The sequence below is a fragment of the Pelophylax lessonae genome, assembly GCF_965119305.1.
Source record: "Pelophylax lessonae genome assembly, chromosome: 7".
Taxonomy (NCBI): domain Eukaryota; kingdom Metazoa; phylum Chordata; class Amphibia; order Anura; family Ranidae; genus Pelophylax; species Pelophylax lessonae.
Genome location: NC_138774.1, coordinates 2,782,748 through 2,797,474, shown reverse-complemented (window position 1 = coordinate 2,797,474; position 14,727 = coordinate 2,782,748). Strand labels below are relative to the sequence as shown.

At 47.4% G+C, this 14,727-nt stretch overlaps 1 protein-coding gene across 1 annotated transcript in view; it reads left to right on the top strand.

Annotated features, from left to right (window-relative positions):
* Positions 1-14,727, top strand: part of LOC309559874 (connector enhancer of kinase suppressor of ras 2-like) — a 655,275-nt gene that overhangs the window by 605,543 nt on the left and 35,005 nt on the right. Inside the window, exon 21 of the mRNA XM_082263301.1 lies at positions 779-850. Coding sequence (XP_082119427.1) covers positions 779-850 — 72 coding nt within the window. The remainder of the gene's footprint in view (positions 1-778; positions 851-14,727) is intronic.

The following is a 14,727-nucleotide window of genomic DNA, read 5'->3' as shown; positions in this document are numbered from 1 at the left end:
CACCCCCCAGGACTGCTCTGCTGAATGACAGAGGCCACACCCCCAGGACAGCTCTGCTGAATGACAGAGACCACACCCCCCGGGACTGCTCTGCTGAATGACCGGGACCACACCCCCCAGGACCGCTCTGCGGAATGACAGAGGCCACACCCCCCAGGACCGCTCTGCTGAATGACAAAGGCCACACACCCCAGGACCGCTCTGCTGAATGACAGAGACCACACCCCCCAGGACTGCTCTGCTGAATGACAGAGGCCACACCCCCCAGGACCGCTCTGCTGAATGACAAAGGCCACACACCCCAGGACCGCTCTGCTGAATGACAGAGACCACACCCCCCAGGACCACTCTGCTGAAAGACAGAGGCCACACACCCCAGGACCGCTCTGCTGAATGACAGAGGCCACACACCCCAGGACTGCTCTGCTGAATGAGAGGCCACACCCCCCAGGACTGCTCTGCTGAATGACAGAGGCCACACCCCCCAGGACTGCTCTGTGGGGGCCCCAGGACATCATTGTGAGGGCCCCAGGACATCATTGTGGGGGCCCCAGGACATCATTGTGGGGGCCCCAGGACATCATTGTGGGGGCCACACTTCCATTACCAGTGACACCCCCACCCATACAAACATTTCACCTCTGGTGTTGATGGGACAGCCATTGACATGTTACCATGTAGAATCCCTCTTGATACATTGCGCATCCGCCTCCCCCCCCCCCCCCCCGGTAGAAATGTTCCCCTTTGATATAAGGAATATTTTGTGTTTTCTCTGCAGCGCCTTCAAAGCGTGTCATCCGAAAATTAAGAGTTTCTTCTTTGCGACGGACTGCCTGGAGGAGATGAACAGGTAGGATGAGAAGGACGCTGTCGTGTTTGAAGGTCCATGATAATTGATGAATGCTCGCTGTCAGCGCGCGCGTCACGCCGGATTACGCCGCTCGGGATTGTAGAACATCGTCCTGGCAGCCCTCCATTGTGGGGGAGGGGATTCTTTAGGATTTGGTTTCCCGTTTTCCGACATTCAGAGAAAACATAATTATTTCTGTACTGAGCCCGGCTTTTACCATCCCCCGTCTGTAGAAGATTTCCTGAGAACACGAGATCTGCAAAGAGGACCTGTCACTAATACATCCCCGACCAATCACAGTGACAGCAACTGTATAATAAGCCCCAATCAGTCACTCTGCCTGGGCTGATGATGTCATCAGTCTGCTGCAGGCAGGAGGAAGCATTTCCTCAGTCTCCCCCTCTCCTGGTGATCAGATTGCAACAGCCAGAGGCACCTCTGTGTCATCTCTGAGCCCGTATTTCAGTTCCGGATGTAACTGGTGACTCTGGGTGACGCTCGAACAAAGATGGTGCCGTCCTTCTGGAAAGAAAAGCAGAGGAAGGCATTGTAAGGAGGAGTCCTGAGGTCTCTGCGGGAGGAGGAAAGTACCTGGAATTTTATACTGACACATTACTCCGCATGGCAACATAAATCTGATGACAGGTCCACTTTAAAGGGATTGTAAATAGCGATGCACCAATACCGCTCCTGTGTGTATAGAAAGTGAAAGGTGCCATCTAGTGGGCAGTTTAAATAATGTTAGAAGTCACAATATATACAGAGCATCCGGAAAGTATTCACAGCGCTTCACTTCTTCCATATTTTGTTATGTTACAGCCTTATTCCAAAATGGAATAAATTCATTATTTTCCTCAAATTCTACAAACAATCCCCCATAATGACAACGTGAGAGAAGTTTGTTTGAAATCTTTGCAAATTTATTAAAAATAAAAAATCCCATGTACATACAGTGCATTGCGAAAGTATTCGGCCCCCTTGAACTTTGCGACCTTTTGCCACATTTCAGGCTTCAAACATAAAGATATAAAACTGTCATTTTTTGTGAAGAATCAACAAGTGGGACACAATCATGAAGTGGAACGAAATTTATTGGATATTTCAAACTTTTTTAACAAATAAAAAACTGAAAAATTGGGCGTGCAAAATTATTCAGCCCCCTTAAGTTAATACTTTGTAGCGCCACCTTTTGCTGCGATTACAGCTGTAAGTCGCTTGGGGTATGTCTCTATCAGTTTTGCACATCGAGAGAATAAAATTTTTGCCCATTCCTCCTTGCAAAACAGCTGGAGCTCAGTGAGGTTGGATGGAGAGCGTTTGTGAACAGCAGTTTTCAGTTCTTCCCACAGATTCTCGATTGGATTCAGGTCTGGACTTTGACTTGGCCATTCTAACACCTGGATATGTTTATTTGTGAACCATTCCATTGTAGATTTTGCTTTATGTTTTGGATCATTGTCTTGTTGGAAAACAAATCTCCGTCCCAGTCTCAGGTCTTTTGCAGACTCCATCAGGTTTTCTTCCAGAATGGTCCTGTATTTGGCTCCATCCATCTTCCCATCAATTTTATCCATCTTCCCTGTCCCTGCTGAAGAAAAGCAGGCCCAAACCATGATGCTGCCACCACCATGTATGACAGTGGGGGATGGTGTGTTCAGGGTGATGAGCTGTGTTGCTTTTACACCAAACATAACGTTTTACATTGTTGCCAGAAAGTTTGATTTTGGTTTCATCTGAGCAGAGCTCCTTCTTCCACATGTTTGGTGTCTCCCAGGTGGCTTGTGCCAAACTTTAAACGACACTTTTTATGGATATATTTAAGAAATGGCTTTCTTCTTGCCACTCTTCCATAAAGGCCAGATTTGTGCAGAATACGACTGATTGTTGTCCTATGGACAGAGTCTCCCACCTCAGCTGTAGATCTCTGCAGTTCATCCAGAGTGATCATGGGCCTCTTGGCTGCATCTCTGATCAGTCTTCTCCTTGTATGAGCTGAAAGTTTAGAGGGACGGCCAGGTCTTCGTAGATTTGCAGTGGTCTGATACTCCTTCCATTTCAATATTATCGCTTGCACAGAGCTCCTTGGGATGTTTAAAGCTTGGGAAATCTTTTTGTATCCAAATCCGGCTTTAAACTTCTCCACAACAGTATCTTGGACCTGCCTGGTGTGTTCCTTGTTCTTCATGATGCTCTCTGCGCTTTAAACGGACCTCTGAGACTATCACAGTGCAGGTGCATTTATACAGAGATTGATTACACACAGGTGGATTCTATTTATCATCATTAGTCATTTAGGTCAACATTGGATCATTCAGAGATCCTCACTGAACTTCCGGAGAGAGTTTGCTGCACTGATAGTAAAGGGGCTGAATAATTTTGCACGCCCAATTTTTCAGTATTTTATTTGTTTACAAAGTTTGAAATATCAAACTTTTTTTGATATAAAAAAAGTTTGAGAGGTGGGATTAAGGGTGGAAAATAAAGGGTGGGCCTATGAGCGGAAGATGAGAGTTAGGATAAGGGTGGAGAATAAAGGGTGGGCCTATGAGCAGAAGATGAGAGGGGGGATAAGGGTGGAGAATTAGGGTGGGCCTATGAGCAGAAGGTGAAAGGAGGTCCTAGGGGGGATCACATACTTTTTCCCCTCACTGTATTTGCACATTATGACGGGAGCCCCATGTGGGATTTTTTTCCCACTGAATGGGTTCAGGAGTTTCCAGTTTCTTGGGTTCAGTGGTGTTGGTGGGGGTCCCTCCACATACTTATCCCCTGATGCTGCTCTGAGCTGCACTGCGCCCTGCCATCAGTGACCAGCTGCTGCTTTCCTTCGGCCTGTCGGTGTAGAATGTTGGACAAAGTTTCAGTTTGTGTTTCATTGTTCCTCCCCCGATCTTCTATCCCGCTCATTTCTCAGCTGGAGTCGCAGTTTTAGAACATTGAGGCGTCTCTCATATTTTAGCTGCGGCTCGGATAAGGAAAGGACGGCGTCCCCACCAGGCCATCGCTGGTTGTAATCCTCTGCCAGCGCTGCCCTGCGGCATCTCAGTCACAGACTTTGTGCTGCAAAATTAATGTGACCCCGCTGCTTCGTCAGATCACAGCCACATGTACGGCGATAAATAATTCACCGCCATGCCGACTGCGCCTTTCCTCCGAGCGCGGCCCCCGCCAGCTTCATTCTGGACTTCCACTGCTGTGAACTCATTACGGCTTTTCTATTTTTGGAAGGCGTGGAAATCTCTCCGGGGTTATTGGTGGTTCCTCTGCGGCATAAAATATGGCAACACGCGAGCATTCAATATGGCGGCCGGTCCACCCACCTTTGACTCAAGTCTCTCTCTTCCTTCTTTCCTCTTTTTTTCTTCATTCACTCTCACCTCTGCTGATCTCCCCATTCTTTGCCTATTGGACATTTATCTGCCCCTCGTCCCATCATCGCCCCCACCATGCTTACATCTCAGCTCCCCAATTTCCACCGAGTCACTTGTCTCTGTATATACTCTATATATATATATATATATATATATATATATATATATATATATCTGTGACATGTGTGTATATATATATATATATATATATATATATATATATCTGTGACTATATATGATGGTGGTGGCTGCGGTGGTGGTGGCAGCGGTGATGGTGGTGATAGTGGTGGCTGTGGTGGTGGTGGTAGTGGCAGCGGTGGTGGTGGCGGTGGGGGTGGTGGCAGTGGTGGTGGTGGCGGTAGTGGCAGTGGTGGTGGTAATAGTGGTGCTGCGGAGGTGGTGGTGATGGTGGTAGTGGCAGTGTTGGTGGTGGCGGTGGTAGTGGCAGGCGGTGGTGGTGGGCGGTGGTGGTAGTGGCAGTGGTGGTGGCGGCAGTGATGGTGGAGGTGGTGGTGGTGGTGGCAGTGGTGGTGGTGGTGGTAGTGGCGGCAGTGGTGGGGGTGGTGGTGGCAGTGGTGGTGGTAGTGGCAGTGATGGTGGCGGCGGTGACAGTGTTGGTAGCGGCAGTGGTGGTGGTGATAGTGGTGCTGCGGTGGTGGCGGCGGTGGTGGTGATGGTGGTGGTAGTGGCGGGCGATGGTGGTGGGCGGCGGCAGTGGTGAGGGTGGTGGCGGTGGTGGCAGTGGTGGAGGGCAGTGGTGGCGGCAGTGGTGGTGGTAGTGGCAGTGGTGGTGGGCGGTGGTTGTGGTGGCAGTGGTGGTGGCGGCAGTGATGGTGGAGGTGGTGGTGGCAGTGGTGGTGGTGGTAGTGGTGGTGGCGGCAGTGATGGTGGAGGTGGTGGTGGTAGTGGCAGTGATGGTGGCGGTGGTGATAGTGTTGGTAGCGGCAGTGGTGGTGGTGATAGTGGTGCTGCGGTGGTGGCGGCGATGGTGGTGGTAGTGGCGGGCGGTGGCGGGCGGTGGTGGGCGGCGGCAGTTGTGATGGTGGTGGTAGTGGCAGTGGTGGCTGCGGTGGTGGCGGCAGTGGTGGTGGTAGTGGCAGTGGTGGTGGGCGGTGGTGGCGGCAGTGGTGGCGGGCGGTGGCGGTGAGTGGCAGTGGCGGCAGCGATATGAATCTCTCCTCCTCATCTCACTATAAAACTATGAATATTTCAGACTTTCCGTTTAAATGATAATTTTGGCGCACATCCCCCGGCACTCTCTTCTCTCGGCTGGATATGAATTGTGGATTGGGGTGATAGGTGCCGGGTGTGACCGCTCTCCTCAGTAACACATAAAAGGCATTATGAAGCTGATCCCTGGAACACGGCCGAGGATATTTAATTAGACGGAGGAATTATTGTCACCTTCTCGGCGAAGTAGTTTGGGTTTAATGAGGTTTCTGATCCCGCCGTTCTCAGCGCGGCGGAGTGCTGTCAGCGGGATGGACCGGTGAGATGAGATAAGGTGGCTGCAGTCGTGTTCAGGACGGATCGATCTCCTGGAGGTCGTGTTCAAACATCGCTCCAGTGATAGACGTTTGTCCTTAGCCAGCGAATCGGATGAATGATTCCGCAGCCCAGGTCCTAATATTGTAGATTAAACACATACAGCCAAACTTAAAGAGCACCGGTCATCAGATAGGGTTCAAAGTACAGCCCCTGACAATGTCTTCTCCCGCTTCTCTCTCCAGAAGGATGGCACCATCTGTGTTCAGGTATCATCTAGGGTCAGATGTCTGATACAAATCAGCCCCTTCTGCAGCCTCTCACCCTGTGGTTTGCTACAAAGTTACAATGTACAGTCTGATCACTGGGGGAGGGGAGACTGAGGAAATGCTCCTCTACCTTCTATAAAATTGCCTGACGCAGACTGATGACATCATCTCAGCCTAGGCAGAGTTCTCAAGGATGTATTTTTATTTCTAAAACTTATACTGTGGCTTCATATTGTGACATGGCAGGAATTCACGTATCACTGATGTGGGATTCCCCCACATGGCTGACCCTGATGTAATGAGAACTCTGATGTTAGGGGGGACTCTAAGGGTGCGCTCTGATGGGGATCCTAATGTAAGGGGGTACTCTAATAAGAACTCTGATGTAAGAGGGGATTCTGATGTAATCCTGATGTAAGGGGGGACTCTTATGGGGACCCTGATGTAAATGGGGATTCTCATGTGGATCCTCATGTAAGGGGGGATTCTGATAGGGATCTTGATGTAGGAGAGGATTCTGATGTGGATCTTGATGTAGGAGAGGATTCTGATGTGGATCCTGATGTAAGGGGGATTCTGATGGGAATCCTGATGTAAGAGAGGATTCTGATGTGGATCCTGATGTAAGGAGGGACTATGATGGGGATCCTGATGTAAGGGGGGATTCTGCTGGGAATCCTGATGTAAGGGGGATTCTGATGAGGATACTGATGTAAGGGGGGATTCTGATGGGGATCCTGATGTAAGGGAGGTATCTGATGTGGATCCTGATGTAAGGGAGGTATCTGATGTGGATCCTGATGTAAGGGGGGATTCTGATGGGAATCCTGATGTAAGGGGGATTCTGATGTGGATCCTGATGTAAGGGAGGTATCTGATGTGGATCCTGATGTAAGGGAGGTATCTGATGGGGATCCTGATGTAAGGGGAGAATCTAATGGGCATTCTGATGTAAGGGGGGATTCTGATGGGAATCCTGATGTAAAGGGGGACTCTAATGAGAACCCTGATTCAAAGGGGGACTCTAATGGGGACCCTGATGTAAAAGGGGATTCTGATGGGGATCCTGATGTAAGGGGGGATTCTGATGGGGATCCTGATGTAAGGGGGATTCTAATGTAAGGGGGAATTCTGATGGGGATCCAGATGTAAAGGGGGACTATAATGGGGATCCTGATCTAAGGGGGAATTCTGATGGTAATCTGGTGTAAAAGGGGATTCTGATGGGGATCCTGATGTAAGGGGGGATTCTGATGGGAATCTGATGTAAGGGGGATCCTGATGTAAGGGGGATCCTGATGTAAGGGGGATTCTGATGGTAATCTGGTGTTAAAAGGGATTCTGATGGGGATCCTGATGTAAGGGGGGATTCTGATGCGAATCTGATGTACGGGGGGATCCTGGAGTAAGGGGGAACTCTAATGGGGATCCTGATGTAAGGGGGGATTTTCATGGGAATCTGATGTAAGGGGGACTCTATTGTCTTCAGAAATCTGATTTATCTTATAACACTGAGCAGCTTTTATAATGTGAAGACCTGGATCGCGGCGGTTCGTCTCTGGCGGTAACGGTAAAATCGGCTTGTGAAGTGAGATGAGGTAACGCCATAAAGCCGGTTACGGCCTTCTCTTATCAATAAACGCAGCCTAGATTTATCCTCGCCGCTGTGTCTCCTCCCCCGCTGAATTCATTAGCTGAAGTTATGTAAATGTCTCCTGAATAGATTCCGGCATGTTTATTAAGCAGGGACCTAAAACACATTTCACGGTCAAAAGACGACTTTACTGGGATTCGCCTGGCGATAAACCGCGGAGATGTGCACACTTAAAATAAGCCGCTCCACGTTTATCAAAGGCGGGTGGGGGGGGGTGCTCTGTCCTGATTACCAATATGCTAATTAGACAATAAAATGACCAAGAAACAGAAACTGGCAAATCTTAGAAACAGATTGGAAAGATTGTTAGCAAATCCTAAATACAGTGCCTTGAAAAAGTATTCACACCCCTTTGAAATTTCGCACATTTTCTCATGTTACAACCAAAAATGTAAATGTATTTTATTGGAATTTTATGTGATAGACCGACACAAAGTGGCCATAATTTTGAAGTGGAAGGAAAATGATAAATGATACAAATAAATCTGTGAAAAGTGTGGCTGCATTTGTATTCACCCCCCCCTCTTTACTTTGATACCCCTAACTAAAATCTAGTGGAACCAATTGCCTTCAGAAGTCACCTAATTAGTAAATAGAGTCCACCTGTGAGACATTTAATCTCAGTATAAATACAGCTGTTCTGTGAAGCCCTCAGAGGTTTGTTAGAGAACCTTAGTGAACAAACAGCATCATTAAATCCAAGGAACACACCAGACAGGTCAGGGATAAAGTTGTAGAGAAGGTAAAGCAGGGTTAGGAGTTGGGGTTCGGGTTAGGGATAGGATTAGGGGTTAGGGTTAGAGTTAGGAGTTGGGGTTAGGGTTAGGATTAGAGGTTTGGATTAGAGTTAGGGTTAGGATCAGGAGTTGGGGTTAAGGTTAGGGGTTAGGATTAGGGGTTTGGGTTAGGATTAGGGGTTAAGGTTAGGATTAGGGGTTGGGGTTAGGATTAGGAGTTAGGGGTTGGGGATGGGGTTAGGGTTAGGATCAGGAGTTGGGGTTAGGGGTTAGAGTTGCGATCAAGAGTTGGGGTTAGGGATTTCGGTTAGGATTAGTGTTAGGGGTTAGGATTAGGGGTTGGAGTTAGGATAAGGAGTTAGGGGTTGGGGATGGGGTTAGGATCAGGAGTTGGGGTTAGAGTTGTGATCAGGAGTTGGGGTTAGGGGTTGGGGTTAGGGGTTGGGGTTAGGGGTTAGAGTTGGGATCAGGAGTTGGGGTTAGGATTAGGGGTTAGGGTTAGGAGTCGGGGTTAGGAGTTAGGGGTTGGGGATGAGGTTAGGGTTAGGATCAGGAGTTGGGGTTAGAGTTGCAATCAGGAGTTGGGGTTAGGGGTTGGGGTTAGGATTAGGGTTAGGGGTTAGGATTATGGGTTGGGGTTAGGATTAGGAGTTACGGGTTGGGGATGGGGTTAGGGTTAGGATCAGGAGTTGGGGTTGGGGTTAGGGGTTAGAGTTGTGATCAGGAGTTGGGGTTGGGGTTAGGATTCGGGGTTGGGGTTAGGGGTTGAGGTTAGGATTAGGGGTTGGGGTTAGGATTTGGGGTTGAGGTTATGATTAGGCGTTGGAGTTAGGGGTTGGGGTTAGGATTAGGGGTTGGGTTAGGACTTGGGGTTAGGATTAGGAGTTAGGTGTTTGGGATGGGGTTAGGATCAGGAGTTGGGGTTATGGGTTAGAGTTGGGATCAGGAGTTGGAGTTAGGGTTAGGATTAGGGGTTGTGGTTAGGATTAGGGGTTAGGAGTCGGGGTTAGGAGTTAGGGTTTGGGGATGAGATTAGGGTTAGGATCAGGAGTTGGGGTTAGGGGTTAGAGTTGCGATCAGGAGTTGGGGTTAGGATTTGGGGTTGGGGTTATGATTAGGTGTTGGGATTAGGGGTTAAGGTTAGGATTAGGGGTTGGGGTTAGGATTTGGGGTTGGGGTTATGATTAGGTGTTGGGGTTAGGGGTTGGGGTTAGGATTAGGGGTTAGGGTTAAGGGTTGGGGTTAGGATTTGGGGTTGGGGTTAGGAGTCAGGGTTAGGAATTAGGAGTTGGGAATGGGGTTAGGGTTAGGATCAGGAGTTGGGGTTAGAGTTGCAATCAGGAGTTGGGGTTAGGATTTGGGGTTGGGGTTATGATTAGGTGTTGGGATTAGGGGTTGAGGTTAGGATTTGGGGTTGGGGTTATGATTAGAGGTTAGGATTAGGGGTTAGGGTTAGGAGTCGGGGTTAGGAGTTAGGGGTTGGGGATGAGGTTAGGTTAGGATCAGGAGTTGGGGTTAGAGTTGCGATCAGGAGTTGGGGTTAGGGGTTGGGGTTAGGGTTAGGGGTTAGGATTAGGGTTAGGATTAGGAGTTAGGAGTTGGGGATGGGGTTAGGGTTAGGATCAGGAGTTGGGGTTAGGGGTTGGGGTTAGGATTTGGGGTTGAGGTTAGGGGTTGAGGTTAGGATTAGGGGTTGGGGTTAGGATTTGGGGTTGGGGTTAGGATTAGGTGTTGGAGTTGGGGTTAGGATTAGGAGTTAGGTGTTTGGGATGGGGTAAGGATCAGGAGTTGGGGTTATGGGTTAGAGTTGGGATCAGGAGTTGGGGCTGGGGTTAGGGTTAGGATTAGGGGTTGGGGTTAGGGTTAGGATTAGGGGTTAGGAGTCGGGGCTAAGAGTTAGGGGTTGGGTGATGAGATTAGGGTTAGGATCAGGAGTTGGGGTTAGGGGTTGGGGTTAGGATTTGGGGTTGGGGTTAGGGGTTGAGGTTAGGATTAGGGGTTGAGGTTAGGATCAGGTGTAGGGGTTAGGATTATGGGTTGGAGTTAGGATTAGGGGTTGGGGATGAGGTTAGGGTTAGGGGTTAGAGTTGGGATCAGGAGTTTGGGTTAGGGGTTGGGGTTAGGATTAGGCGTTGGGGTTAGGGTTAGGATTAGGGGTTGGGGTTAGGATTAGGGGTTGGGGTTGGGGTTAGGATTAGGGGTTGGGGTTAGGATTAGGGGTTGGGGTTAGGGTTAGGATTAGGGGTTGGGGTTAGGGTTAGGAGTCGGGGTTAGGAGTTAGGGGTTGGGTGATGAGATTAGGGTTAGGATCAGGATTTGGGGCTAGGGGTTGGGGTTAGGTTTTGGGGTTGGGGTTAGGGGTTGAGGTTAGGATTAGGGGTTGGGGTTAGGATTTTGGGTTGGGGTTAGGATTATTTGTTGGGGTTAGGATTAGGGGTTGGGTTAGGACTTGGGGTTAGGATTAGGAGTTAGGTGTTTGGGATGGGGTTAGGGTTAGGATCAGGAGTTGGGGTTAGGGGTTAGAGTTGGGATCAGGAGTTGGGGTTGGGGTTAGGGTTAGGGGTTGGGGTTAGGATTAGGGGTTAGGGTTAGGAGTCGGGGTTAGGAGTTAGGGGTTGGGTGATGAGATTAGGGTTAGGATCAGGAGTTGGGGTTAGGGGTTAGAGTTGGGATCAGGAGTTGGGGTTAGGATTAGGGGTTGGGGTTCAGATTATGGGTTGGAGTTAGGAGTTGGGGTTAGGATTAGGAGTTAGGGGTTGGGGATGAGGTTAAGGTTATGGGTTAGAGTTGGGATCAGGAGTTTGGGTTAGGGGTTGGGGTTAGGATTAGGGGTTGGGATTAGGATTAGGTGTTGGGGTTAGGGTTAGGATTAGGGGTTGGGGTTACGATTAGGTGTTGGGGTTAGGATTAGGGGTTGAGGTTAGGATCAGGAGTTGGGGTTAGGATTTAGGATTAGGGGGTTAGGGTTAGGATTAAGAGTTGAGGTTAGGGTTAGGATTAGGGGGTTAGGGTGTCACGTTAGGGTTAGGGTGTTAAAACTACTAATAATAATAATAATAATAATAATAATAATAAATGAATAAATAAAAATGTAAAATAAATATACAAATAAATAAAAATAATCATACAAAAAGTAACAAATTCAATAAATGAATACTAAGTAAATAAACAATTAGCCCCTAACCCTTTATAGGTTGAACTGGATGGACTGGTGTCTTTTTTCAACTTCACTAACTATGTAACCCTTAAAAATAAAAAATACTAATAATGATAATAAATATTAAAGCCCTAATCCTAACACAAAATAAATACGTTAATTATTATTGTCATCATTATTTATTTTTTTGTTTTATTCGAGTTTGGGTGTTTATTATTATTATTAATATTATTATAATTTATTATTATTATTATTATTTATTATGATATTTTATTAAAATTATTAATAATAATTTATTTAATATTTTTTAAGGTTAGGGGTTAATTGTTTATTTATGTATTTTTACATATTATTAATTTATTTTACGTATGATGATTTTTAGTTATTTGTGTATTTAGGTTACATTAATTTATTCATATATTAACTTCTTCCCCTCTGCGCTAGAGCCAAAAGACGGCTACAACGCGGACCTTAATTGCCGGGAGGGTGTCCATGTACGTCCTCCCGTGCATGAGCTGCCTGCGCGCTTCTTGCGGAGCACACGCGGCTCGCTCTGTGATCAGCAAGTCCATGAGTCCCGGCCCCTTACCACATGATGAGCTGTCAGCCAATGACAGCTGATCACGTGATGTAAACAGCAGCTAGCGATCAGCTTTTTTTTCTCCTCACGCTGCCCACCAGTGCCACCTATCAATGCCCACGAGTGCCGTCACTTACCAGTGCCTATCATTGCCCATCAGTGCCACCTATCATTGCCACCTATTAGTGCCCATGAGTGCCACCTATCAGTGTCTCATCATTGCTGCCTATCAGTGTCACCTACCAGTGCCTACCATTGCCCATTAGTGCCACCTATCATTGCCACCTATTAGTGCCCATGAGTGCCACCTATCAGTGCAACCCACAAGTGCCACCTATTAGTGCCCGTGAGTGCCACCTATTAGTGCCCATGAGTGCCACCTATCAGTGCAACCCACAAGTGCCACCTATTAGTGCCCATGAGTGCCACCTATTAGTGCCCATGAGTGCCACCTATCAGTGCCACCTACAAGTGCCCTTCAGTGCCGCCCATTAGTGGCACCCATTAGTGCCACCTATCATTGCCACCTATTAGTGCCCATGAGTGCCACCTATCAGTGCAACCCACAAGTGCCACCTATTAGAGCCCATCAGTGCCACCTATTAGTGCCCATGAGTGCCAACTATCAGTGCCCACCAGTGTTGCTTTATCAGTGCCCACCAGTGTTACTTTATCAGTGCCGCCTTATCAGTGCCCATCAGTTCAGCCTATCAGGGCACATCAATGAAGGTGAAAAATTACCTGTTTGCAAAATTTTATAACAAACTACAAAAACTGTTTTGGTTTTTCAAAATGTTTTTGTCTTTTTTTTGTTTGTTTAGCAAAAAAATAACCCCCCCTCCCCCCAGTAGTGATTAAATACCACCAAAAGAATTCTCTATTTGTTTGAAAAAAATCATAAAAAATTACAAAAATACAGTGTTGCATGACCGCGCAATTTATCATTCAAAGTGCGACAGCGCTGAAAGCTGAGAATTGGCCTGGGCAGGAAGGGGGTTTAAGTGTTTATATTAAATTTTTTAATTTACGCAGAAAATCGCACAAAAACGCCTGCAAAAAAAAAACACAAATGCGCACAAAAACGCATGAATGGCGTGATTCTGTGGGGATAAAAACGCACCAAAAATTGTCAAATCTGCCCGATTCCAGCTACAAAAAAAAAGCTTCAGAACTTTTTTGCGCTTTATGCGACTTGGAACGGCGATGTGACCCCCCCCCCCCCCCGTCTCCATAGAGAATCATTGACTTTGTTTCCTCCTCCAGCTTCACGCTCCAAAACGCTGAGGTGTGAATGGGGCCTAAAATGCGTTTCTGGGAATCGCGTTTTCTGGTCGTTTTATTATTTGAGGAAATGACTGTGACTCGGTTACAGGCTGGGGGGTGGGGGAGGGGAAGGGACAATTATGGGGACACCTCATAAAGATCTACTTAATTATAATATTTTTGGGATCTATCGTTCAAAAGAAACGGTGATTTTCCTATAAGATAATTGGCGTCCTGATTATCCGGCTCAGACGCCGCCATCCCGCCGCCATGTATGGTGAAATCTGTGAAATCGATAAAATAATTTCCTGTCTACATAGCGGCGTCCCCGAGGAGACCAGTAAACACGACCCTCCCTCCCCTCCCCCTCCCTCGTACATCTCTTGTTTTGCTACATTTCTTTTCCTGGAGGGTATCAGAGAGTCGCTTGTATTGCAGATGACACGGCTGTCACTTAACGTCGTTGCGCGGCGGCGGCGGCGGTGACATTGCAGAGACAGCGCGGATAGGCGACACCTCGGTGATTGTCACCTAGCATTGTGTCTGTGACATCCTCGCTAATGGGACGGCCTCCTGGGAAAGCGTGCGACGGCGTGAAATGAATCCGCCCGAAAAACGCGACAAATGATCGTTCTGCGGACGTGGAAAACGCCGCACACGCCTCCTCTGAGCGCCAAACACGTCTAACAGGACGATTGATGGCTATTATCTTATGGGGAGGGGCTTTAACCACTTTACCACCGGAGGATTTTCCTGCTTAATGACCAGGCCACTTTTTGCAACCAGGCACTGCGCGAATTTAACTGACAATTGCGCGGTCATGCAACCCTGTACCCAAACGAAATTTATGTCCTTTTTTTCCCACAAACAGAGCTTTCTTTTGGCGGTATTTGATCATCTGTGCGCTTTTAATTTTTTGCGATATTTATAAAAAAATAGTGAACATTTTGCGAAAAAAATTGACATTTTCTACTTTGACAGTTAGAAAATATCCAATATATTCAATTTTTGTCACATATTTAGGCCAAAATGTATTTAGCTACATGTCTTTGACAAAAAAATTCTCAATGAGCGTATTTTTAACCGCTTTAAGACCGGAAGATTTTACCCCCTTCCTGACCAGGCCATATTTTGCGATTCGGCACTGCGTTACTTTAACGGACAATTGCGCAGTCGTGCGACGCTGTACCCAAATAAAATTGACATCCTTTTTTTCCTACAAATAGAGCTTTCTTTTGGTGTTATTTGATCACCTCTGCGATATTTACTTTTTGCGCTATAAACAAAAAAAGAGCGACAATTTTGAAAAAATAACAATATTTTTCACATTTTTTTATATGAAATTCCCCAAAAAAATGTAA